Below are 25,379 nucleotides of genomic sequence, written 5' to 3'. Positions count from 1 at the left end.
GCTGTGAGGAGTTCCTTCAAAATAGCAGTCCCTCATTTCCTTTAAAGTGCGGGCAAAACCAAGTCAAATTGATTGTCTGAAGAAAAATGTGCATAAAAGAAAAAAAAATGTAAATCTACAACGCTAACGGTTCAGGAAACCATCTGAAAAAAGAATGGCAAACTCAAGAACCCAAATGCAAAAAATATAAAAAAATGGGAAAACTCTTTAAGGTGAAAATTACTAACTTGACCTGTGCGCAGATTACAAATTATGTATCTGATTGTGATGTCACTAGAAATTAGGGTTCCTTAATTTTATTATCCGAATTAAAAGATGCCAATGTTTGGGCTAAATGTACAGTCATTGATGGGCCCAAGTGCCAAACTCAACCTTTCCCAAAAAGGCCCAAATAGTAAGTGGTAGATATGTTGCCACGTAGCAAAACCGCAAACGAAATTTCGTCCTCCAAAATACGATTTAAAATTTTAATTTTAATTAAAAAATTTTATCATGCAAAGTCCGACGCTTAACTTTCGAGTACAGATTTCACCCACACAACTCTCAATGTTCCTCCTCAAAGTACATCAAATTCACACCTTGAACATTGTATAATATTTGCTATATCACCAACGATTAATTTCGTTTAACAGAATTTGATTTTTGTTTCAACAGAAATGGAGAGTTGCAGCTTTTGGTGTGTATGGCTACATGAATTTCACCAAAAACGGCTTCAAGTAAGCTAAATTCATCTGTGTATTTCCCAAATTTGAAAAGAAATTGATGTAAACGAATCAAATGATGTATAAGGATGCTGCATTTGTTTGTTTATTTTGTGTCAGTTTTAGAAGCTTATGATCTCGTACTCATCTTAACAAATTTATCGAATGCAGACACACGGATTATTTAACTCAAATCTCCTTGATGTTTCGTAGCCTTTGCTATCGCATTGATTAGTATATATAGGACCACTCTTTTTTTATCATCATTTTCTTTCTGAAGTTATGAGCATTATAGTCAAATTACTTGTCCTAATGATCCACAATATCATCATTTCTGGGTAATGATTCTGTGAAAGAACAAGTTAGTGGGAATCGTTTCTTTGGTCAGTAGACACTAGAAATGAGTAGTTTTTGTTTGTTAACTTTTTGGTTTATAGAGAACACTCAAAAAATTTCAAACCTGAAGATATGCAAGCTCGCATAGAAGGGAAAAATTGCGTAGTTACAGGAGCAAATGCTGGCATTGGTTATGCTACCGCTGAGGGTCTTGCTTCACGGTATTGATCTTCTGTATGTTCTGCTGATTATTTGATTTATCAAGTTGAATATTGCTAAATTTTTTGCCCCCAAGGGCGTGGCTGAGTAATTTTCAAGCAGCTTTATTTGGCTAGCAACCTAGCTTCGAATCTTGGCGGAGGTAAGGGGCCAAAAAATGGATTGTGGCTTTGCCCACCCCATTACCTTAAAAAAAAAAAAAAAAAAAACAAATCAAGTTAAATATTGCTGGTTGTTCTTAGACAAAATATTTTGCAGCTGACATCTGTTGTTGAATGTCTCTTCAGTGGGGCCACTGTCTATATGGTTTGTCGCAGTAAAGAGAAAGGAGAAACTGCTCTTTCTGCAATTCGGTCTAAGACAGGCAATGAAAATGTTCATCTGGAGGTATTCTTCTTCCTTTACTTCTTAATTTACTCTTTGATATATCTCTTTAATACTGCTTCTGTGAATCAGAGCTTCATTAAATTCTCAAATTTTTGTAATTGCCAATTCGATATTTGGCTGCAAACTTTTCCCCTTGTGTTTTGCTCTTAAAATTGCTAATTAATTTTAGCTTGCAGCTGTGCGATCTTTCATCTATCACCGAGATCAAGTCTTTTGCGAACAGGTTTTCACTAAAGAATAAGCCAGTTCATGTTTTGGTAAAGCTCCCTTACCTTTTGCTACAAAGTACATTTGAAATGCATCATTTTACATGATTAAACAACCAAGTTATACTTTTTTGGTTACGTACATATATTTTGTCCAGACATTGAAATATTCCTTTTCTTTTTTTTTTTAAATGCATGAATCAATATTTTTTATACTTAATCATAGCCCTTGGGCTTGGAGCTATGCATGTAAGCTGCAGTTGATAGCTATCACTGGGTTTTATTCTGAAACTGATGAAAAATGTGATTTCCCTGTCCTTTACTGCGTTAGGTTAACAATGCTGGCTTGCTTGAAAATAACCGATTAATCACATCTGAAGGGTACATAATCACTTCTTGGTATTATGTGTTCAAGGACAAATTAAATATGTCGCCTCTATTTTGATCTCCCTGAAAATTCATGCTCTTCCATTTTATTTTCTCTGTAACTCCAGATTTGAGTTAAACTTTGCTGTAAATGTATTGGGCACATACACCATAACAGAATCAATGGTTCCTTTGCTGGAGAAAGCTGCACCTGATGCTCGAGTGATCACAGTTTCCTCTGGAGGAATGTATACAGCTCACTTAACTGATGATCTAGAGGTAACTATTTCTTTGAACTGCATGGCTGCCAAAATTCGATCATTGAGACTCACTGATCTTCCAAATAATGGTCTTAATGCAGTTTAACAGTGGAAGCTTTGATGGGATGGAACAATATGCTCGAAACAAGCGAGTCCAGGTCAGAAACTTTTGTTAACCTGTAGTTACCATAACCTTCCTATGATATTTTATGATGTTAACCATAGATTACAGAGAATAAATAAAATGGTTGTGGTAAATTTCACCAAGTGGATACGTGAAGAGCTTTATGCAGAATACTTGTCGATGTTGCATGTCTTGGGCAGAGTTAATAAAGACTTTCACTATCTACTTTGTGAGAAACAAGTGAGATGCTACATTCTCTCATAAGTAATACTCTCATGTAAAGTTCTCCTTGTATATCAGGTGGCACTAACTGAAAAGTGGTCTGAAATGTACAAGGAGAAGGGGATTGGGTTCTACTCAATGCACCCAGGGTGGGCTGAGACACCTGGCGTGGCCAAGAGTATGCCTAGTTTTAATGAAAGGTGAGGCACTTTATAGGGATCACTCTCTGAAACTCCATTTCTCTTATCCACAACTCCTTGATGAGCTTACAAAATGTGTTTCAGGCTTGCCGGGAATCTTCGAACGAGTGAGGAAGGTGCAGATACAGTCCTTTGGTTGGCTTTACAGCCAAAAGAGAAATTAGTATCAGGTTCATTTTATTTTGATAGGGCTGAAGCACCTAAACACCTTAAGTTTGCGGCTACTGCTGCCTCTCATGCAAGAATTGACCCCATTGTGGATGTTCTTCGTTCCATGGCCAACCTTCGTTAATGAATTAAAGCTATCAATATTGTCTACTTTTTGATGTCTTCATAGAAATTTGAATTGTAAATTTGATTTACCAAGTTAAAGTTGAAGAATGTAGGTTTGGCAGTAGTGTTTGCTGAGAATATCCTTCATCCAATGTGGTTGTAATTGCTTAAAACAAATTATTTATTGTTAAAAATATGTGTTTTCTGAAATAATTGATTATTGATTAAGTTCACTTTTCTGTCTGTAGCAATTTCTGCTTTCTCGTATAGCTCAAATATCAATCTTTTGTTGGTTGATTGTAATGGATTTCCAAATTTTTTTCATGCTTACATAGGAAAATGTAAACGTTTATGAATTAAAAAAATATAAAAAAAAAATTGCATAACTATATAAAATGATAAGAGATCACTGAGCAGAAAAGAGTGGACATTCTGTAACCCGAATCAATAGTTACAACCGGATCAAACAAAAATATCTGAGTCAGTTATGTTTATAATTCTAAAGTAGGCGTACTAAAGCTTTGATAAATACATTTTCCCTTTCATTTTACACAAATTCAGCAAGAATCTGACAATATCTTTTGGCTTATGCTGACGTGTCCATTTACATTTATTTTCTGGCGAATGGTTGAGGAGCTCAAGAGTTCTTGCTTTTTCATCCAGTACTGCTGAAATCTTTGCCTTGCATATTCCTTGTAATTGAAATCGATTTTGTTCACATAAGCCTGCAGATCAGCAGAAGTTAATGATTTGAACATGCTTATATAGATGAAGGGAGAAATGAACAAATGAGAAGCTGAAATGCTTACCGAAATTAGTCCCCATAAGCCCCAGAAGATATGGTTTGCAAGAGTATATTTCTCTGCATCATCAACCAGCTGATTTACTTCAGTTTCACTGGGTTGCTTCTCTGTAAACGTTGAAGAAATGTCCCATAAATTTCAGAATTCCATGACAATGAAAATTTAAAGTTATCAATCACAATCTAGCTTCTTGTTTTTCAAATGAACAAAGGGAGTAGAAACATATGGACTAACCTGCAGAACTAAGGTATGTCTTGATAAATCTTTGGCGATCCTCCAGGCCTGATGCCAAATGCAGTTAACAAAAGCAAACTAATTAGTCCAATGCAGGCAGTAGAGCGAACATAGGTAGATTTGAAGATAACAAAACACTGGAGAAGCTGGTGTCTGCAGCTACTGACCTGGGTATAAGCTATAGTCCAGAATGTGAGGGGTATCAGAGTGGTAATTTGCTGCCATTTCACAGAAGTGGTTCGCAAGGTCATATGCAACAGGATTGTAACTAGCATACTCATAATCCTGAGACGACAAAAAATATCAAAGAATAGAAACATATTCATCATAGTAAATTTTAAGAAAGACGTTTGATAATTTCATTTGTTTATCACATTGTTAAAAGGTGACAGAAAAGGCATGCACCAAATGGTTTGAAGCATATATGCTTGAGACTGCTTTTATGCTTGCTTTTAGACTTAGATTTCTAAAGCTGTAAACAAAGTATTCTCAACCACCACGTGCATACCATTGGCGAATTGTCAGAAAAGGCAAGAAATAACAAGATCTTTGTGCATGCTCTCTTAAAATTCAGCATGTTCTGTAAGAAAGTAAAACTTACAATTATAGTAATTGAGCTGGTCTCTTCGTCAATCATAATGTTTCCATACTGAAGATCATTGTGACAAAAGCCAATCTCTTGATGGTCATTTGGCAACTCTTTCTCCAGCATACTGATTTCATCCTTCAGAGTATACAAGCAGAATTCCTTTGCATCTTTAGCAGAACAGAAACTTTTGGCCACACTAACCCATCTCCTGTGCAAGAAAAGCATTAGATATCTACTGTCCTGAAAGGAAGAAGCTCTAATAACTTTCTCCAAACATATCAGTACCTCAGTCTGTCCCATAGTAGTGCTTTCCTTGGACCAGGCATTTTGAGATCATGAAATTCTCTCATCTTTGCCGCTACCAACTCAGAGATTTTGGGGTCACGGATGTCAGCAGCCGACAGTGTCTGGAAATTCAACAAAATGGAAAATGTTTATAAGTACTGTCGGTAAAGCAAGGTATATATGTGTAGGGAAAGAGCACTAAGTCTTGTCAAATTCAAATAATGCAGACCAAACTCGACTGTAAAGTCATGCAACTCGAATCAAATATTCAGGCGAAACTGATGCATTTTTTTTTCTTCCTTTTACTATTTCTGACGGAGAATGAGAATTAGGATGGCAGGATCTGTAGTTTATGCAATTATATTTCACCAGGATACATATTGAGTTTAACAGAGAAGTTAAACAACTTTTCCGAATAATATGCAGAGATTACTGAAGCTTCAAGCTCAGACGACAGATCAATAAAAACAGTAAGCAGAAGAATTGGAACGAACTCTGTTTCATAAATCAAGATTTCTCAGGCCTCACTCTTTATCACTATCTTTAACCAATCAATCTAAATTTAAAGGAAATGTCAATATATTCATACCCTGGCATGAATGAACTCCTCAACTCTTCCATCACCGAACCGCCCGAGAAGCCTGGGCCCCTGGCCTTGGCTTGACATGCACTCAAAGGTTCTAATTTCATCATCCCTATTGAAGAAAACCTCGACGCCTTCTCCATAAATCCGGACCAAAACGTTTCTAACAAGACCATTATTTTTTGCAGGCCACGCTATTTGGTAAACCTCATTAGTCATTGCACCTTTTAATGGAATCACCTGCAATGCATCCGAATCATCGATAACATCTCCCCAGTCGGAAGCAACTGATTGAAGAACTTTCTTTAATTCTTCTGGAGAAGAACTTGGTAACAATTCAGTTGTCTTTATAGCCATTCTTGTAGTCAGCTCAGCACAAAGTGGTGATTGCAACAAAAATTGAAAACTTCACCTGAAATAATAAAGGTAAATAAAGTAAGAACATAAAATCAAGGACATGATGAATTTTCAAGATTGAATCTCAATCGTGCTAAAATTAAAGTGAAAGATTCAGGCAACACACAAAGCAAAATTTCTTCTGAACAAGTGGTCAAGAATCAAGAAGCAAAATGAAAATTTACAAAAAAAAAAAAAAAAAGAATCATATCAAACTCTGTTTGTGTGTGTGTGTGTCTATGAAGAAGCAACATCCAAGAAGATGAGCGAAAAATAAAAAGAACCCAGTTGAGATATAGGCTCAGAGAATTGAAAGGATCTAGAAAATATAAAAGAAAGAATCTAAATAATTAATGAGAAAGAATAAAGATCTCACCTAAGAGGAAGAGAAAAACTGAGTTGTCAGGAACGATGAAAGCAAGGCAAAATAATGCCAAGGCTCTCGCCAGCTTTATAAAGTCAGAAAAAAGAAATAAAAATTGAAAATTAAAAAAAGAAAAGACAGATATTAAAAATGGTTTTAATTTTTTAATTTTTTTTATTTGAAAGTTTGACTGTTGAAAAAGTGGAAGCTTAATTGCCTCGCCTTTCTTCGCTAGAGACATGAACAGCGCTCCATTCACATTGGATTGGAGTTGGAATTTATAGATACGGTGACTTGTAAGGGTTCGAGAGAAAATGGGAACCGACCAATCATGAGCTGACAGCGTGGACGCGGAGGTTGAATCTTGCTGGAGATTCTGCGAAAGTAAGGACAAGAACAAACACTGATCAACTTACTTGATACGAGATTCAGGTAAAGAAAGTAAAAAGAATAATAACATATAGATCCCTGATACTTTTTACAATTTCTCAAGTGAGGCATAGTTTGTCCATTTATATGAAATAGGTCCTCCTAATCTCATAGTGAAATAACTAAAATATTCTTTATTGATAGTTTACGAACTACACTATCATTATGATAGTCATAGTTTCATATTTATAGGGATAATTTAGTCATTTTATGATTTATTATGTTTTGTCAAACACAAGTTCTTTCACAAGAAGACGTTTTAATTTACATACTCTAATATTGCAGTTATTATTAAAATTCAACATTTTAAGCATACTTTGTTAATTTTAATACCGGCCGGGGACCTATTCAGACAAATGAGCAAACTATGTCTTCAAATGAGCAAATTTAAAATAATAAGGAGTTCAATGTTATTTGCCAAAAGGCCATTAGCATAAAATGAATGTCAACCGCCGGAAGTTGACAGGCATTATTATTATTATTATTATTATTATTATTATTATTATTATTATTATTATTTAAGGCTTAGAAAGTTGGAACGAATAAACACTTTTTGAGTTTTTTTCTAAAATATCACAGTGACAGACTGAGTCGGGCGAGCAAAACAAAGCTTGAGCCTTTGACCTTGAGTGCGTTTGTTTTGTGTACACGTTACAGTCTCTTCTTTTTTTAACCCCCCCCCCCCCCCCCCAAAATATAAAGATTTTGTATATTTTTATTTAATCAAAGATTTATTCTGTTATATTTCTATTTATAACGATAGGGTCTTTGCTTTGCTGATGGGCTTTTAGATTATTGACACGAATTCGACTCTCAACCTTTCAAATTAAAAAAAGAAAAAAAAAAGGGGCAAGTCACTGATTTATATTTATTTAAAAGTAAATGATTAGATTAAGAGAACAAATAAAGTTTATCGTCTGTCTGTTCAGATAGATAGGGAAGAGGCCAGGAGGCCAGGAGGCCACTGTTTATTATGTCAACGACTTTTTAGCTTTTACACCGCCGCGCAATTTATATTATTATTAAATATATATCATACGTGTGATAATGCCGCCGCGTAATCTGATTTTTTTTTTCTTTTTCTTTTAACCTGCGGATCGGTAAACATACAACCACCACGTAATTTATTTTTCTAATAATAAATTAAACACGAGTTCTAGGGGAAACCGTTTTACCTAGACACCGTGTGGATAACGCGTGAGCTTTGTCGGCAGAAGAAGATAGTCCTTTTTTTATTTTTATTATTAATTTTTTTTTTGAATTGGTCGGCAAGTATTCTTTAAAAAATCACATTCGTTTTTTTTTTTTTTTTAGCGTTGATTTAGTGCCTGTTTGGTATTAGTTATTTAAGAGCCATAAGAGCTTATTTAATCGTTTAAACATTTTTTAAAAATTTTTATAGTGTTTGGTTATAACACAAGTAAAGACTTTTTATTATAACATTAGCATCCGGATTCGAGACATAAATATAGGTTGCCGATCTTCTAACATATATAGTTTAATACTAAGGAACCACCTACATATTGCAATAATTTAATACAACATCAGAAGAGATTTGAAAGGATTCTCGTAATAAGCCATGGAGGCACTAACCTAGTTGACAAAACTTCACAGATTGGAGTTTTTATTATTGGAAGACTTATAACATATATTTTTCTTCTTTCTTTTTTTTTTTTTATAATTATTAGTTGGATAAATATCTCCTGAAATAATTATGAAAGTACATTTTCGAACTAATTTTAATCCATCCTCAAATTATATTTTTAATAAATATATTTAAATTTTAAATAAACGTCATATCATCATAAGATACTTTCGTTATATAATCCTGTTAAAAGAAAATTCTCGGTTTTTTTTTTACTTTTTTTTTTTTGTGGGACCAAAACTGATTCTCAGTTCCATTATCAGATTCTCAATTGCTTTAAGGATTGATGGTCCCTTCAAACTTTGACTGTACGACAATTTAGATAAGCACCCATGGTCATATGGTCGTGCTTTGAAGGAAAGGGTTGTTGTTTGTAACCATGGACTTTGGATGCTCCATTTACTTTTAAAGAGAAAAAGTCTGTAATCATATACGCTCGTCGTGACTTTTGGACCCTCCAAAAGCCAATTTAGGCGCTTATACTTATAATAAATTATAGGAACTTTTTATATTTTATTTCAAATTTCTTCTCAAATTTATATATGATGTATCATTGTTGATATAATTTTTTAAAATATTTAAATGAATTAATTATCTTACTTCAGCAAATAATTAACGAATACTGCATCATTTGAGATGAATTTTTTTAAGATGTATAGCATTAAGTTGCTACTAAGAAAAAAAATGTTGACTAGTTTGGTTAATTTCTTTAACCCTTCAATTAATCAATTCGGTATCTTTCAAAACGTCAGGCTGCTTTCTTAAGCAGGGAGTTTAAGCCACCGTAATGAAGAGAGATCGATGATGCAAGCGAGCTACAACAATCAGGATAACATTATATACTGTCACAATTTAGAGTAAATTCATTTGATTTTTTTTTTTTTTTTTGGTTTTTTGGGAAATGTTGTCACGATATTGTATATTTTACAATTCTTATGCACGCATATCTGTAGCTCTAGATATTTCTTCTCACCGCTATGTTAATTTCTGGGAAAATATGCATGTAAGAATGATCACGTAGAGTTGAAAGTAAATGAATATGTTGTATGCTTAAAAATTTCCGGTTCATCATATTTATTTTTGCTGGCGGTGCTGACATATTGCAATAATTTAATACGCCATTAGAAGAGGTCTTCAAAAAAAAAAAAAGAAGAAGAAGTCGTATGATCAAAAGTGATTCTCAATTCTACATTGAAAAGACTCGGGGAATATAATCGCATATCATGCTATTTTATTCTTCAATTGTTTCAATTTTCTGATAATTGATGGTACCTTCAAACAGACTTCATGATAATTTAGATAAGCACGTATAATTACATTTAAAGGAAGGGATGGTATTTGTAACCATAGAATTTGGATGCTTCATTTACTTTTTTAATTATTGATGGCATTTAATTTTTAATCGTAGAAAACGTGATGATCGATCGTTACTTATAAATATCAAATGCTGCTAACAGTTGAATTTAATTAACCGTCTGACTTGAACTTTAGACGCAAAGTCTCAGTTATTCAATCTGAAATAAAAAGCTAGATGAAGATGAGTCCCCGCTATTAGATCTTAAAAACTGCTCGTTAAAAAGCTGAAAGTCAATCCAGTTTGAACGAGCTTGAATCCTGAGAATTGAAGTGTCTCTGGGCAAGCACCTCTTTCGTTTTCTCAAGAACACCAAAGAAAATCGAGCCTCCGATGCCGATCCACAGTACTCTAGGCCCCATTCCCTGCAGCAGATAGCCAAAAGAATTACCAACTATAAAAAATTATTTTTATCAAGTTTAGCAAGTTTTCAGCCAACTGAATCTGTTTCTTGTAGCCACATCAAGACGAATGGAAGGAAGAAATAAAGAAATACATTATTACACTCGCGACATCACAAGATTCACAACTCTGAAATAATATAGGTTTCAGTGTATCCACCGAACCTTAAAAAGAGTAGAAATTCCTTCTTCTCTTGCGATAGTACTAACACAATCACATATCCCTTTGTACTGGTTTGCTGAACCCTGCAAGCAATGGAAAACAGAAATGAAAACGGAAAGAAATGATAGATAGCATGTCTATTCATGACATATGATTTACGAAATAAGAAAAAAAATGTCTTACCTGAACCATTAACCGCGTCTTTATCACATCAAGAGGCGCGGTTACGGCTCCAGTTATTGCTCCTGCAGCCAAAAGGAACTCAATTCCAGGATATTCACAAAATGTATTGCTAAGAACGTGCTGGGATCCTATGCCAAGTATAGTCTATTTGGGAAATAATCTACAGGGATTCATGTCTATATAGATTGGGGGTGTTTATTTTGTAAAAGTCTTATTATTAAGTGGGACTAGAAGTGGCATGCAAGAAATTATTTAGGAAGCATTGGAGTGTAAGCAGAATCAATAAGGAGAGACAATTAGTGCACTCATTATATTGGTGCACATATACTTTACAATTATCTTGGAATTCATTCACTTAATTAAAAAAAAAGAGAGAGTTAAAAACATTAGGAATTTGTATGGCTAATATAAAAAAACAAGCTCTTCTTTTATATATTTGAAAAGAAAGGATGTACAAGTTGAGTGTCTTCATGCTACAATTTAATACAGCAATTAGATAGGGAAACGATATACGGAAATAGAGCCTTTGGAGGTTTACGTTGTTTGCTTTCCTAAAATATTATTAATCAACGCAGTTTGGGATAATAACAGAAAATATTACCACAGTGAAAGGAAGCAAAAGTAGGTGCTCAGCACAAGAGCAGCATATAAACAACTCCAGGCACACTTAAAAGTCATATGGGATTGTCAAATTACCTGCAAAAGCACCGACAATTGCGTTCTCAGCGTTGCTCAAACTTCGTCGTGCCTGCAGAAAATTAGTCATGAACATAAGCTAACTCACTCCAAAGAGATTGCTTTATCAAGGGCATTGGTATTCTTTGAGTTAGACAACTGGGCTTCAAGGATTCGTACTTAACAAATATGTGAAAACCCAAAGTTCCACTGCGCTAAAAAGGCAATCTATTACCAAGTGAACATTTGCAATGATATGTCAGTTACTATAGTAGTTACACTTACTGCTAGCTTATAACCTAGCAAGAGCTGCTCGTAGATGCAAAATTGAATAGCGTCAAAAGGCAAGTCTCGCAACAAAAAGGATCCATATCCCTACAATTTTAGAAACAACAATCATGACATGTACAACAACTATTAGTACTGAAATGCATGACAAGAATTCAAGTACATGTAGAACAAATGCAAGCTTCTACTTTAATTTTACAAATACTGACATCATGATAAGAAAACTTTGCAATCCTCAGACAACATTTCAGTTCTCAGACAACTTGAAAACTCAGACAGCTAATATTTACATACCGCAAAAAGCCCTTTAAGGCCCTCCCTACGAACAATAAGGCGGACAGCATCTGGAGCTGAAGTGAATTGCCCAGTCTGGATTCTCTGCTTGATCACCTGGGAAGTCTCAGCATGATAATGGGTCCTGGTACAAGATTAAATATTGCAAATTAAGATACAAACTTAAATACCTCTGTTGGTACACGAACAAGAGAAGAAGCAGCCCCTCCAACTGCACCTGCAGTCTGAATGATGTCTTAAGATTTTTACATGACAGAAAAATGCATGATCCTGCAGCTAGAAGTAAAAGTTCCCTATGTTACAATTAAAGGAGATTCATAAGAAGAAAGACAGATTTGAGACCAATCTTCCGTTGATAAAATTCAAACAACTGCATAATGTCCAGGAAGTATATAATAGACAAATTCATAAACAGCTAATAAAGATTCATAAATGGTTTCAATCTATAGTCATCAACGTAAATCCAGGCTAAAAATCCCTAGACAATACAAAGGAAACTTACACGCATGAACATGCATCTTTTTGTTCTTATAAACTGGTCTCATGCTTTACAAGTAGAAGTATATAGAGAGAAGTATGCACTATATCATCCCTTAGATCCAAGGTTATATATGCCATGTTAACATAGAGATTATGGAAGGAGGGGGGAAAAAAATCAAAGCTTGGTTGGAGCTCTGGCCATTTTGTTCTTGCAGCTTGATATTTTGCTAAGCCAGTAGACTCACCAGATGAGCAAAAGCACTTAGGTTTTCAGGGAAGGTCTCTAACAACTTCTGCTTCACAGGTTCATATATGCCAAGAAATATGGCAGAAGCCCTGCAAAGAATAAAAAATTTCATCAACCAGATGCATCACACAAAACTGTGGGGGAAAAATAGGGAGAGAGAAAACAGAAAAAGCATTATAACATAAGTTCCACTCAAAATGATCAACAAATTAAGACCTAAACTGGTGCATTGAACCATCAAGAAGCCAAAAAACAGTTAAACAATCCGAATTGCACCCATCACAGAAAAATGCCTAACTACGAAGGAGATTTGACATTTTCAGATATTCTATGAATGCTTCAGCAAAGAAGAATAAAAAATTTATGGTTAATTTTTTTTTCCTATTCTATTGGATGTTATATCCACATCAATTTTTCTTTTCTGTCCAATGGGAGAAAACAAATCTGAGTGAAGAAAAAGACGCAGCAAGATATAAGAGACAATAGATCTGAGCGAGCAAGCCAATCAGTTTCACTCATCCAATGTCTTCAACTACTTTGATGGCAAAACAACTCAGTTCAGCAACAACATCTCCAAAGCTGATCATATTCAAACCCAATCCACATGCCACTATCCTCAGCCCAATCCATAATTAAGCATATTTGATTCCTTCAACCAAAAGCTACATTGATATAATAATTCGAGTATGTGTTGCCTTCATGTACTACCAAATAAGATCATTTTAGATTGACAAACAGTAAAATCAACATGGATAAATACTGCCAGTCATAGCATAGTTGCCACCACAAATTCACAACGCATGCATAATATATTTGTCCTCACTGCATCCTTGCTGCTTAAAGTATGCAATTCCATTGAAAAGGTAATAAACCACAGAATGATCCCTGTGCAACAGAAAATTTGCAAATAAAAACACTTACGGGAAGACACCAGCAAGATTTCCAACCAAACCAGAATATAGACCCTTCAAATTAATTTTCCCTCCACCATGAGCTGCCTAACAATGAACCAATACACAGTCAAAATTTATTTAATAACATGAAATTATCAAGAATTTCAGCCAATGCTACACATTGTCATAATCCATTATCACATCAAAAGGCTATATAGGATCATAGTGGACTGAGCATCTGGGCTTGATGGAAAGAAATAAAATGGCATGACACTAGTAATATTTTCCATTCTTGGGACAGAGTGACTCACTGTTAACTCATTTACTGAGTGTGGCATATACCTTTCTGGAAAATTCTTAATTAACCTCTTTTTACTTACGGATAACATGATTAAGAAAAGAACCTGTAAGTCTAACTATTCCAATAGTAATGCAGAACATAAAACCAAAAATGGTCAAGCAGGTTCAATGTTTCGTAACAGCAACTAACCAATGTAATACAGAACAAAGTAACAGCAACTGCCTGCCATTATTACAAGCAGTCAAAAGAAAATTTGATATAATTAATTGTAAAATATTTAGCTCCTTTTATCTTTAAATTCAAGATCAGTAAAACGAACCTGGAGTAACTCTAAAATTGACAATAAAAGGAACAGACAAGAAAGAAGAATGTTGTTGACGGTCAGCCTACCTGAAGTCTAGTTTTAATAGTATCAATTGGGTACAAAGCTGCTTCAACAAAAACACCAGCAGTGCCTCCAGCTATAGCACAATCTGCAAAAGCCATGTGCAGTACATGGGCAAGCTAGCTTTGTGATATGGTGGCAACATGAGATTCACATCTGAAGAAATATAAGCATCAATATGCTGACAACTCAAGGAAGTCCACAACTGAATGAATTGTTTGTTTCCTAGATGTTTGTTCCAATTTTGTACAAATTGAAATAACTTCAAATAAAATCAGCTGTTAATCTGCTATAAAACTTGATTAATAGGCATTAAAAATTTTAAAACATATTTGTAATATCCATACAACATACCGAATAAAACATGTAAGAAGTTAAACGGCTTATCTTCTTCCGCACTAACAGATGCGAAAGCCACTCTTGGTTCATCCCTACCATTCCACAACTTGCTCTTCAACACCAACTCATCTGTAAAACCATAACTGATTACTGCTGCGACATTAAAGTAGTGGACAAGTGAAGATAAAAAGACAAAATAAGCTAATAAAATTGGTTAAACGAGGTAATATGCTTGATAACACGTTAGATTGCGGGGAAAAGGTTGAATGTGTAGCATATACTGCCACGTGTACCACATCATTCTTACATTCTCTTAATTTTTATTTTTTTTTTTGGGGGGGGGGGGAAATTATAGTTTCATTTGACCAGCAAACAATTTGACGGCAACCAAAAACCAAAACAGAATCAATCAGAGGATTAATCAACAATACCAGATGATTTTGTCGGAGAGCTGCTAGCATTCATGGCCATTGATCGGTTTCAACTTTGAAAGGTCAGCTTAGCTACAAACTGGAATGAAATTAATCGGAAAATTAAAAAGAGAGTTAAATTGTAGAGATCAGAAAACTAAGCAGCAGAGAATAAATATTAATTGGGTATTTGTTAATTTGTAAAGACTTAGTATTAATTACTTACATTATTTGAAAGCCTTTTCGTCCTTCTTCGGAGCAAGATCAGGTCGGTCATAAGCTGGCTTTTTATAAAGTGATTTTATATTTGTAAATGGGCAATAAATATCAACATATGGTGGGTCTTTCAGTTTTATATTTTTTTAACTCTGGGGGACAATTTTTTTTTTATTTGGTTACGATTTAACACGCAAGATTAAATTAATTAAAATTAAGTTAGATTAAATTATATAAAATGATTATATATATATTTAGTACAGTATTATATTATATTATATTTAAATGGAGTTAAATAGTATTTAAGTTAAAATTAATTTTAAATTTAAATATAAACTTAAATATTATTGAATTTCATTTAAATCTAATCAAATATTGTACCAGATATAAATCAACTCTACGTATAATCCAACTTAAATATAATTTAATTATGTTAAACGTAATCTAATATTTTATCTCAAAAATTAGTTTAATCCCACACTTAATTCCAGCTCCCACTTATAGCCTTAATTAAGTCATGTATAAAGTCCCTAATTGTGATCCCTATTAAAATGACTAAATTAGCCTTATAATTTATCGTTATCTCTATTAAGACGGATTTGTGTTAATATAACATATACAAACTCATACTAAGAAAAAAAAAATATTGTTATTGCGAGAATGACACATTCCCAAAAATAATTTTCCAATATTACGAAAGTAGAGATTTGTCTAAACATAAGATATTCTCTCTCACACAACTAAAAAAATAAGTTTTAATAAAATTTATTGTTGTAGAGAAAGTTGTATCGTACGTTAAACGTAAGGCAGTAGTTCCCGAAAGTGATTGTTGTTTGTATTGATGATAATAAAGCTTAAAGATTCAAAGATCCTAACTCCAAAAGATTCTATTATTTTCTTTTGTTTTCTTCAATCCTGCCCAAGTTGTTGCTGTAAGCATTATCCTCTGGTATCTAGCGTGACACTTTTCTATTAGTCGATGAAGAACTTTTGACTTGGATTTTCTTTGTGATAAACAAATAAAAAAAATGAGAAAGGAACGCAAGCATACTAAAAGTCATGACAAGATATTTGTGGGATTAATAAAATTTTATTTAATGATTTTATTTTATTTTATTTTTTGAATTTTCTAGAAGATAAAAAAAAAATTATCATAATTTTGTCCACTCAAAGAAATTTTTATTATACATATATCGGTAGTAAAGTTGCAAAATAAAGAGAAAATTTGGAAAGGAAAATATATCTAAATGTTGCAGTGGGAAAAAAAATACAATAAATTGTATAATTTGAAGAAATAAATTAATAGAAATTTTATCAAAGGGAGCTGTGGCAACAGCCGCAGATAGCGACGATGGGGATAATAAGTTGGCCCATGTGCCATGTGTAGGGTCACCTTCGCTTTTTGGGGCGTTTTGGAATTCAGTGCCCGTAGGTTGTTGCTTCTAAATGACCAAAATGCCCCTAACATGCATCCCATTGACCTTTTCTAATCGTGCAAGTTAATCGAGCAATTATTTTAATTTATATCAGATCAGGTGATCCGCAATTGCAAAGTTTATTCCGTAAAAAGATTACTTTCACATCTGGAGTGTGCTTTTGTATTCCCAAAATGCCCTTGATTATTGACCCTTTTAGGTGGAATCATCAATCAAATCTAATAGTTAATTTAAACGCCATGCTAATAATGTGGTGAAGTAATTAATTATATTATTTAGTGTTTAAACCGGCCGCGATGCTCGTGGAGCCACGTGAGCAAAACGGGACAGCCGGGATGTCAAACACCACGGCTTGGAAAGCCTTGCAATCAAAGTATCTTCTCAATAATTTGATTTTGGTATAAGTAAAATGGATTTGTTTTTGTTGTGATACGGATGAAATTTTGTTTTCCATATGAATTTAATTTTTTACTTCATGTTATTTTATGTTTTTAGTTTTGCGTTTTATGTTAATAATAAACTTATAGACAGTTGTCAATTGTCATTTTTATAAAAATTATAAATACACAATCTATATGAAAAAAATTATATTATCACCGGCACCGTTATTGTGTTTCATTAAAATTAATGTAAGTAATTTCGTATGAAAAGAGCTAAATTAAAGTGAAGTAAAGAGCTAATAATAATAATAAAAAAGTGGAAATTCGTTCAAATATTTGAACTCTTATAACGTTATAAGGTCTCTTTTTTTAGCCCATGACATTGATGGAGAAAGGAGAATCTAATAGGGAAATGGTGCACGTAAACTTGAAAACGAGAAACAACTTCCAAAAAATTACATCATAAAAAAAAGGACATTTTTTTTTTCATGGAAAATTAGCTAGATTATATTGCCAGCCTCTTCTTTACTCACTTCCTTTTTACATTGATTGAAATTATTCACCGACATATAAATTATGGAAAGATGAAAAGTCCATTTCGCAGTCCTAAGCCACGAGTCAAAACCAGTGATCAATTGTTTATTCTCTATCTTATAAGTAGCCCACTTAAGGCAAATAATCTTAATTTTCTACCAATCAAATCAAAAGAGGAATTAAGAATATTCTTATACATGGCAGCTGCTGCAAAGATTCAAAGCTTCAAGTGCATAATCTTTCTTCTCTCGGCTTCTATAATTCTCAATCTCTACTTCATCGTAAATCTTTATGAGGGCAGTGAATGGAATCTGAGTTGGAGTAGCAAAGCAGCCACAGAAGCTGAAGCTGCGGCTGCCATTTCTTGCTCAGGCCATGGAAGAGCTTACTTAGATGGCCAAGTTTTTGATGGAAACCAGCCTGTTTGTGAATGTAACTCTTGCTTTTCTGGCCCCGACTGCTCACTTTTTTTGCCTGGTTGTGCTGCTGATGCTGAGAGGTACTTCTCTAACTCTTTTTCTCTTAAACAATCACCAAACTTTTCCTTGCAGAAAAGAAGAAAATGGAATTCTGAACATGTAAGTAATTTTTTTCCGAGGTAACTAAAAAATAATTAACCTTATTTAGTGCATTTTTCCACGTTGTAGTTCCAAGAAGCGCCAAACATGTCACTAATTTATTTATTGATTGATTTCATTATTACTTGCCAATATATGAGGTCTGTAATTAGGAAGAGGATATGCAGATTAGATTTTCTATTGGTGGTGAACATGAGTATGGACATTAATTCTTCAAGAAAATTTGAGATGATGGAAAACATCTGTAATTGAAAAAAAAAAAAAGGAAAAACTTTAGGGGTATCTTTGTCAAAATGGTATTTTTATAAGTTAATAAAAGTAATGTTTTTATGGAATGATAAAGTGTTAAAATAATAATAATAATAGCAGTAAATAGAGGCTTGAAACACGTATTAAATACGCTTTTCTTAAAACGTTAATTGCACTCACTCAGTAGAAATTGTTTATGGGTTTACCAGCAAGTCGCTTTCAAGATATGATAAGTCTTTAATATGAATTTGCACCAAACAAAAATGAAGAATTTACTAAGAAAATATAATCACTTTATATTTAATAAATTTTTCTGGTGTTATAAGAAATTGACAAGAATAAGAATTATAAAGAATTACATTATAATTGAAAGTCACCTCCCTTATCTTTATATAGACTTTTTAACATCAACACCTCCACCAACAGTGATTTTTCAATTCCCCACTACCAAATATTGTGACTTTTCATAATTAGATTTAACCAAAAGGCTTCATCAAACATTATGACTTTTTATAATTAGATTTTTATTCTTATTTGACCAGAACACACAGTGGCGGACCCACACATGGGCTTGACCGGGCCGGTCTAGTCCAGAAAAAATCATCTATACCCCATACTTTTTAATTAATTTAGTAAAACAATATAATTTTTATTTACTTTTCATATATGTCCCTAACTCAATACCCTTATATTTCCATCAATTTAGTATAACAATATAGTTTATATTTTATATTCAAATATGTCCCCAACTCAATTACCCTTATATTTTCATCAATTTTATATAACAATAGAGTTTTTATTTTATTTATAAATATGTCCCTAATTCAATTACATTATTTTCAATTGAAATTAGTGACTTATTTTATAAAATGATTAAATTATATATTTATTGAATAGATTGAAAACACTAGGGAGCTAAAATTTTATTGTTGCTTTAATTTATTTTAAAAAAAACTTCTAATTGAAAAAAAAATATGTCAATGTAATATAACATCGTCACTAATATTAAAAGTACTTACAGAAACAACATATAGTAACAATTATCAATATTTTCATAAAATTTTTATGTTAATTTTTAAATTTTATTTATTAGTTATATTAATTAAGAAGATAAGTTAGAAATTTTTTTTGAATATTTTAAGGAAATTTTGGTAGAAGAATCATCAACATCTAGTTTTTTAAAGAGAGCTAGAGTGCCTGACAAAAAAACTACACCAAAATACATTTTTGCTGAATTGAGTTTAATTTATTATTGAAACTTTTGACTAATAATAATTTTACAATTTGAAATGAAGAATAAATTTTAATTGTTTAATTTATTAAGTTTGGTAATTTAGTACTTCACTTCAAGTATAAAAAGTTCTATTTGCAATATTTAATTGATTGTAATTGCATGTATTAAGCTATTTTAATTTGAAGTTATTAATTAATTTTTCAATCCTGATATAATTACATGTTATCATAGGTTGCAATGTCAGATTTTATAATTGAAAAATAATATTTTCGTATTTGAGCTGCCTTTTATTTTCTACTATTTTTTATAGTTATTTTTGTCTATAGTACATATTTAGAGGGATAAGGTTATTGGTGTTCCTTCTTATTTAATGTACTTCTTTCTACTTATAAATTTTTATATTCACTTTAAAATATAAATTTTAAAAATTAACCGGGGTAATATTACGTTCTGGGTCCGCCCCTGAGAACACAACATAAAAAATAAAGAGAATAAAAATTAGAAGAAAATTATTGTTCTGAGGAAAAGATAAAGGTCTATTTTTAAAACATATGTACTACTTTGAAAGATGGTCGTTATTAATCAATTAAGATCACAGTGGGGATCCATTGTTCTTGGAGCCATTTTGGATGAAGCATGCAGCAAGTAGTGCAATTCTGATTGCAGGGTGGCACAGAATGAGCTATCGTTTCACGCGTGCTTCTTCTTTCATCTCCCAAGAGCTTGAAAAGAAAATCCGCAAACTTCATTCCATTACTGGCAATGCAGTAACCGAAAATCGCTTCATCATTTTTGGCGCCGGATCGACACAACTCCTCAATGCTGCAGTTCATGCTCTTTCCTCTGATTACAACTCCTCATCATCAACTGCTAGAGTTGTTGCTTCTATGCCCTTTTACCCGGTCCGTGCTTTATTAGTTTTTGCTAATTAGTTTTTACTAACTTAATTAATTACCTCTTCTCTACGACATCTCAGAATTAATTAATTATTTGTTTTCTTTTTCAGCTTTATCAAGAGCAAACAGACTATTTCGAATCAGTGGATTATAAGTTTGAAGGAGAAGCGAATTTATGGGGGAATGCTAGCTCAGATACGCATCTGGTTGAGTTTGTGACTGCACCAAACAATCCCGACGGACAAATGAACAAAGCAGTTCTTAAAGGCCCGTATGCAAAGTCAATCTATGATCATGCTTATTTTTGGCCTCATTTCGCTCCAATTCCAGCCCCTGCTGATGAAGAACTCATGATTTTTACAATTTCTAAGCTCACTGGTCATGCTGGCTCTAGATTTGGGTAATCTTCAAGAAACTATACTGATTTTATTTCATAGCCTATTCAAGTTTATGATTCTCAGACTATGTCCTGCATTGAATTAATTTGAACCAAAACCTATGGTTCGGTCACTGCGCAATGATAATGTGATGCATTGTATGTAAATGCAGATGGGCGGTGATAAAGGATGAAGCCGTGTACCAAAGAATGTCGGCGTATATAAGTTTAAACACAATGGGGGTTTCTCGGGAATGTCAGCTGAGAGCTTTCAAGCTTCTGAAAGTAGTGCTTGAGGATGGAGGAAACAATATATTTGAATTCGGATACAACACCATGAAGAAGCGTTGGGAAAATCTGAGCAAAATCATCTCATTATCAAACAGATTTTCTCTCCAGGAAATTGCACCCCAGTACTGCACTTACTTTAAGAAAATCAGACCACCTTCTCCAGGTAATTATTAATCAATTGCAGGATCTTATTAAGTCAAATTAAGATGCTAATTAATTAAAGTTTCCAAATATATTAACAATAACTACTACGCCTCATATCATGCAGCTTATGCATGGGTGAAATGTGAGAGGGAAGAAGACAAAGATTGCTATGGAATTCTGAAAGCTGCTAAAATCATTGGCCGAGAAGGCAAGAAGTTTCGAGCAGAAGCCCGTTTTGTTCGTCTCAGCCTCCTCAAAAGCCAAGATGATTTCGACCTGTTGCTTCATCGACTGGATGAATTGATCTCCAAGGAATAAGCTGAAACTATTCGAAGAATATGATCAACCATCCGTTGATCATACAAATTAAAAACAAAAAAAAAAGGAAAAATCTTTCATGCATGCATCAAAAGTATCTAAAACTTTTTTCTTTTTCGTAATTATAAGCTTGATGTTTCAAAATAATAATTCGGAAGGAGAAAGGAGTCATGGCTATTGACCCTCTGTATTGGTGTACAAGATACAAGAGTAGAAAACTATTATCGTTAATTTTCTATGAAGAATTTGCTGAATTTTTAGTAAATATGAAATTAAGCAAACCATTTCTGTAAAACTTTTTAGTTCCTATTGATTTTGGACGGGTGCACAAGTTTAAGAATGACGCTTGGCGATAAAAATTGAAATCTCTTAGGTAGCGTTTACTTTTTAGATTGGAGTGAGAATATTGAGGAGTGAAAATCTTAAGATTGGGAGCGTGGAGTGGGAGTATATTGTTTACTTACATTGAAATGACAGCATGGAATGGGGATCAGAATTCAATTTATGTGTTTACTTTTTCTTGGATTGGGAGTAAATAATTTTAAATTACAATTTTATCTTTATTTAAAGAATTATAGTTTTTTATTACAAAGTTAATAAAAAATATATTTAATGAATAAACATTTATTTTATTATATTTGTAAATTTATAATAATTATGAATATTTTTAATTATGAGCATCACAATTTTTTATTAATTTTAATTTTAATTATATAAATTAAAAATTATTGATAAGGGCAATATAAATGAAATATTTTTACTATTAACATAGTATGAAATTAATATTTTCTTAGAATAAACTATTTATTAGTATTAATTATTAATATTAAATAAATATAATACTAATATTTTTAAATAAATATAATAATATTATATTTTCAAATAAAGATGGTATATAGTAATATTATTAATTCTCTATTAATATAATATTATTATTTTAAAGTAATTTAGACTTAGAATAAACCCAAATTATTATTTAGTTAAATATAATAATATTATTTAAATAAATATAATATTATTTAAATATTTATTAAATATAATTATAGTAAATTTAATTAAAAAATGGTAAAAAAGAAGGGTGAATATAAAATGAAACATTATTTTATTTTATTTTATATAATTATATTAAATTTATTATTATATAAAATAATAATATAATATTATTTAGTACAAAATTAATATTTTCTTAGAATAAACTATTTATTATTATTAATAATTATTAATATTAAATAAATATAGTACTATAATTTTTAAAATAAATATAATAATATTATTCAAATAAATATAATATTATTTATTTATTTTATTAAATATTAAATTAAGTTAAATTAAATTAAATTAAAAATGGTAGAAAAGAGAAAGGTGGGAATGCACTCCCACCTCTCTTCATAGGAATCTCATTCCCATTCCCCACTCTAAAAATAGTTGGAATCCACGGAGTGAGATTCTCAATTTAAAATCAATTTATTAAAGTAAACACTGAAGTTAGAAAAATACACACTCCTCACTCCCACTCCAAAAAATAAACAGACTTAAAATATTATTTGAAAATGGTGATATTTACTCAACGACATTAAAGGCTTAGAGCTACAAACACACCCTCGAAGTCGACCTCAAATTTGGGGCTCAAAAGGGTGTGTCTACCTATTCATTGAAAATAAGAGATATTTATGTAATAAAGTAAAATCTTAGGGAGTTTAAAGAACTAACCATTGTTAGAAAACCACAGATATAAACTAAAATTTAACCACCTTTTCTTCTTTCCGTCGCCTGCCGCAGCCACTGGTAACTGGAACAGCGGGGCTAACTCCACTGCAACAGTTAGTATTTTCTCTTCTCTTATTTCATTTGTCTCGCTTCTGAGTTTGTTGCGCTTCTCTTTAGTATCATCTGTAAAGTCTCTCAATTCATTCAAGATTTTTTAATACGCGTGAATGAATTGATTGCATTAAGCAACTGTTATTTATTTATTTATGAATTGATTGCATTAAGCAACTGCTATTTATTTATTTGTTAATTTTCTCCCAATTGATGACGTTTCAAAGTTCCGTGTTAGAGTTTTTTAGTTAAAAGTTTCAATTTTGCGTTAAAGGAGATTTGTTTTAGAATTTTAATTTTAGTATATTAGCCAATTCCCAAGTTTTTAATATGATTCAATGTATTCTCTTTGTGTTCTAACTCAATTGGGTAAGGTTGCTGCCGAAAACATAATGGAGGAGACTCGCTGCAAATTCTGGCTTTCCAAGAAGAACAGATTCTGTTCAAATGCTCGTCTCAACGATTCTTCTTTGTAAGCTATCTCTTTCTATTTCTCCCTCTTCTAGTTCTGTAGCATATATTAATTCTCATATATTTTTCAATTTGATTGTAAGAAGGTTCTGTGGCAATCATAATCGGAGGACCGATGGTCAGTGGATTCCATGCCCAATTGACCCTTCCCAGTAATTTTCTTCGACACTGACTAATCTTAGCATTTGTGTATGTTACTGTTGGTTCTTATGTGATGTCTACATATTTTGATTTTGTTCTTTTGTTTTCTACAACTGGGTAGTTCTGTTCTTAAAGAAAACCTCGATGGACATGTCAAGAGATGCCCTCTATTGAAACAAGTTCAGTCTTTAAGTCAGCAACCATTTTATCATAAGGGCATTAATGCTGGCAAAGAAGATGATGAAGAAGAATTGGGTGCAGTGACATCCACAGCAGTTGAAGATAATGTGACCTCTGAAATGAAGAGGAATGCTGTTCACAGCATGACTGTGCCCGAATTCTGTAATTTGATTAAGAAGATTGAATCGGTTCATGCTCTAATATGTAATGGTATTTGTGACTCGTTTAAGATTCCAGAAGCTTGTGGTATGTGGATTAAGAGAGAAATAGACAGGTAGTTAACTTGAATTACGCATTTGTTCTGTTTTTGGGTTGTTTGAAGTGAGATGAGTTGATTATTGGCAGGAAATTACCATTTCAGGAGAAACATGTTACGCAACAGGCATCAATCCTTGGGAACTTGGAAGAATTTGGGGTGTTGAAGAACTCTGTTGGAGTGAATCAGGATGATGAGAAGGCTACACCAGCTGTGGTTGAGTTTGGTGCTGGGAGAGGATACTTGACGCAAATGCTTGCAGATTGTTATGGCACAAAAAGGGTCTTTCTGGTTGAAAGAAAGTCATACAAGTTGAAGGCTAGTCAAGTTGAACTTAATTCAGCTTATTCATCTATGCTATATTGATTTAGTTTCTGTTGTTAAACAATGTTATGGTGGTATGGTGGTGGTGCTTTTAGGCTGATCGGTCCTTGAGACAGAAAGAGAGCTTGACAATAGAGCGGTTGAGAATTGACAGTAAGTTTTTTTTTTTTTTTTTTTTCAGAATTCTGCTTCCAGGAATGTTGTTTATGATTCATTTGTTAGTTTGCCTTCCAGATTTACATTAACTTTTGTGAAGATGAATTCATTTAGAATGCTGTTTAATATTCTCCTCTTTATTTGGCTCACTTAAGGGGAAATGGTGTAAGGTTATAAGGTTGATGAACTTTTGAACACTTTTGATCCCCTTCTAGGAGCTTATGTAATTAGAAGATCACGCATAACCTAATCCTGCACTTCTTTTCTACTGGATATATAATGATTATATTTGCAACTGATAGTTAATCAGTATACATTTTTTTTTAAAAGAAAATGTTTCTTATTT

General features: G+C 32.7%; 5 protein-coding genes across 16 annotated transcripts in view; 3 read left to right on the top strand and 2 right to left on the bottom strand.

Moving 5' to 3' along the window:
* Positions 1-420: 420 nt before the first annotated feature.
* Positions 421-3,527, top strand: LOC102608113 (uncharacterized). 2 transcript variants are annotated; one of them, XM_052442876.1, is made up of 10 exons: positions 421-561; positions 655-716; positions 1,139-1,258; positions 1,544-1,643; positions 1,820-1,900; positions 2,181-2,230; positions 2,344-2,494; positions 2,577-2,633; positions 2,900-3,021; positions 3,106-3,527. In XM_052442876.1, the coding sequence occupies exons 1-10, from the start codon at positions 493-495 to the stop codon at positions 3,311-3,313; spliced, it is 1,020 nt and encodes a 339-aa protein (XP_052298836.1). In that variant the 5' UTR covers positions 421-492; the 3' UTR covers positions 3,314-3,527. The 2 variants fall into 2 exon arrangements, with proteins under 2 accessions (XP_052298836.1, XP_052298837.1); XM_052442877.1 differs by lacking the exon at positions 421-561 and having other exon boundaries at positions 1,813-1,900.
* A 177-nt stretch (positions 3,528-3,704) lies between these two features.
* On the bottom strand, positions 3,705-6,728 carry LOC102607633 (probable choline kinase 3). Its single transcript, XM_006473066.4, has 8 exons — positions 6,561-6,728; positions 5,795-6,200; positions 5,206-5,327; positions 4,933-5,128; positions 4,499-4,616; positions 4,332-4,379; positions 4,104-4,204; positions 3,705-4,019 (listed from the first exon to the last, which is right to left on the bottom strand). Exons 2-8 carry the CDS (start codon positions 6,143-6,145, stop codon positions 3,852-3,854), a joined length of 1,104 nt encoding a protein of 367 aa, XP_006473129.2. The 5' UTR covers positions 6,146-6,200; positions 6,561-6,728; the 3' UTR covers positions 3,705-3,851.
* A 3,299-nt stretch (positions 6,729-10,027) lies between these two features.
* LOC102631451 (S-adenosylmethionine carrier 1, chloroplastic/mitochondrial-like) lies at positions 10,028-15,392 on the bottom strand. 6 transcript variants are annotated; one of them, XM_006473061.3, is made up of 13 exons: positions 15,262-15,389; positions 15,057-15,135; positions 14,641-14,778; positions 14,292-14,374; positions 13,629-13,705; positions 12,706-12,796; positions 12,151-12,204; positions 11,981-12,076; positions 11,684-11,773; positions 11,420-11,471; positions 10,724-10,785; positions 10,543-10,623; positions 10,028-10,341 (listed from the first exon to the last, which is right to left on the bottom strand). In XM_006473061.3, exons 2-13 carry the CDS (start codon positions 15,094-15,096, stop codon positions 10,210-10,212), a joined length of 996 nt encoding a protein of 331 aa, XP_006473124.2. In that variant the 5' UTR covers positions 15,097-15,135; positions 15,262-15,389; the 3' UTR covers positions 10,028-10,209. The 6 variants fall into 6 exon arrangements, with proteins under 6 accessions (XP_006473124.2, XP_006473125.2, XP_006473126.2 ...); XM_006473062.3 differs by having other exon boundaries at positions 14,641-14,775; XM_006473063.3 differs by having other exon boundaries at positions 14,641-14,754; positions 15,262-15,388.
* A 2,303-nt stretch (positions 15,393-17,695) lies between these two features.
* LOC102631136 (tryptophan aminotransferase-related protein 4-like) lies at positions 17,696-21,932 on the top strand. The gene is made up of 5 exons (XM_006473060.4): positions 17,696-18,100; positions 20,261-20,564; positions 20,669-20,958; positions 21,108-21,388; positions 21,494-21,932. Exons 1-5 carry the CDS (start codon positions 17,799-17,801, stop codon positions 21,685-21,687), a joined length of 1,371 nt encoding a protein of 456 aa, XP_006473123.2. The 5' UTR covers positions 17,696-17,798; the 3' UTR covers positions 21,688-21,932.
* A 1,414-nt stretch (positions 21,933-23,346) lies between these two features.
* Positions 23,347-25,379, top strand: part of LOC102630836 (uncharacterized) — a 32,606-nt gene continuing 30,573 nt past the window's right edge. For 5 of the 6 annotated variants that reach the window (XM_052440721.1, XM_052440720.1, XM_015528887.3 and 2 more), the window contains exons 1-6: positions 23,347-23,507; positions 23,880-23,977; positions 24,060-24,128; positions 24,239-24,571; positions 24,643-24,871; positions 24,973-25,030. In XM_052440721.1, coding sequence (XP_052296681.1) covers positions 23,898-23,977; positions 24,060-24,128; positions 24,239-24,571; positions 24,643-24,871; positions 24,973-25,030 — 769 coding nt within the window. In that variant the 5' untranslated portion in view covers positions 23,347-23,507; positions 23,880-23,897. The remainder of the gene's footprint in view (positions 23,508-23,879; positions 23,978-24,059; positions 24,129-24,238; positions 24,572-24,642; positions 24,872-24,972; positions 25,031-25,379) is intronic. The other variant, XM_006473059.4, reaches the window with a different exon arrangement.

Source organism: Citrus sinensis, chromosome 5, assembly GCF_022201045.2.
Source record: "Citrus sinensis cultivar Valencia sweet orange chromosome 5, DVS_A1.0, whole genome shotgun sequence".
In the NCBI taxonomy this organism is placed as follows: Eukaryota; Viridiplantae; Streptophyta; class Magnoliopsida; order Sapindales; family Rutaceae; genus Citrus; species Citrus sinensis.
The sequence above is the reverse complement of the archived record's forward strand: the minus strand, read 5'-3'. Positions and strand labels throughout refer to the sequence as shown.

Bases quoted from the DNA above. Each gene is read 5' to 3' on its own strand.
- LOC102607633 (XM_006473066.4), bottom strand. From the start codon at position 6,145: ATGGCTATAAAGACAACTGAATTGTTACCAAGTTCTTCTCCAGAAGAA. The intron at 4,617-4,932 runs GTAAGTTTTACT...TTGTCGTCTCAG, and splicing joins CCAGCTCAATTACTATAATT to GATTATGAGTATGCTAGTTA. The intron at 4,020-4,103 runs GTAAGCATTTCA...GCTGATCTGCAG, and splicing joins GCTTATGGGGACTAATTTCG to GCTTATGTGAACAAAATCGA.
- LOC102608113 (XM_052442876.1), top strand. From the start codon at position 493: ATGCAAAGTCCGACGCTTAACTTTCGAGTACAGATTTCACCCACACAA. The intron at 562-654 runs GTACATCAAATT...TTGTTTCAACAG, and splicing joins TCTCAATGTTCCTCCTCAAA to AAATGGAGAGTTGCAGCTTT. The intron at 717-1,138 runs GTAAGCTAAATT...TTTGGTTTATAG, and splicing joins TTCACCAAAAACGGCTTCAA to AGAACACTCAAAAAATTTCA.
- LOC102631451 (XM_006473061.3), bottom strand. From the start codon at position 15,096: ATGGCCATGAATGCTAGCAGCTCTCCGACAAAATCATCTG. The intron at 14,375-14,640 runs GTATGTTGTATG...TGGCTTTTGCAG, and splicing joins CTTCTTACATGTTTTATTCG to ATTGTGCTATAGCTGGAGGC. The intron at 12,205-12,705 runs GTGAGTCTACTG...GACATCATTCAG, and splicing joins TAAGTGCTTTTGCTCATCTG to ACTGCAGGTGCAGTTGGAGG.
- LOC102631136 (XM_006473060.4), top strand. From the start codon at position 17,799: ATGGCAGCTGCTGCAAAGATTCAAAGCTTCAAGTGCATAATCTTTCTT. The intron at 18,101-20,260 runs GTACTTCTCTAA...TTAAGATCACAG, and splicing joins TGTGCTGCTGATGCTGAGAG to TGGGGATCCATTGTTCTTGG. The intron at 20,959-21,107 runs GTAATCTTCAAG...ATGTAAATGCAG, and splicing joins CATGCTGGCTCTAGATTTGG to ATGGGCGGTGATAAAGGATG.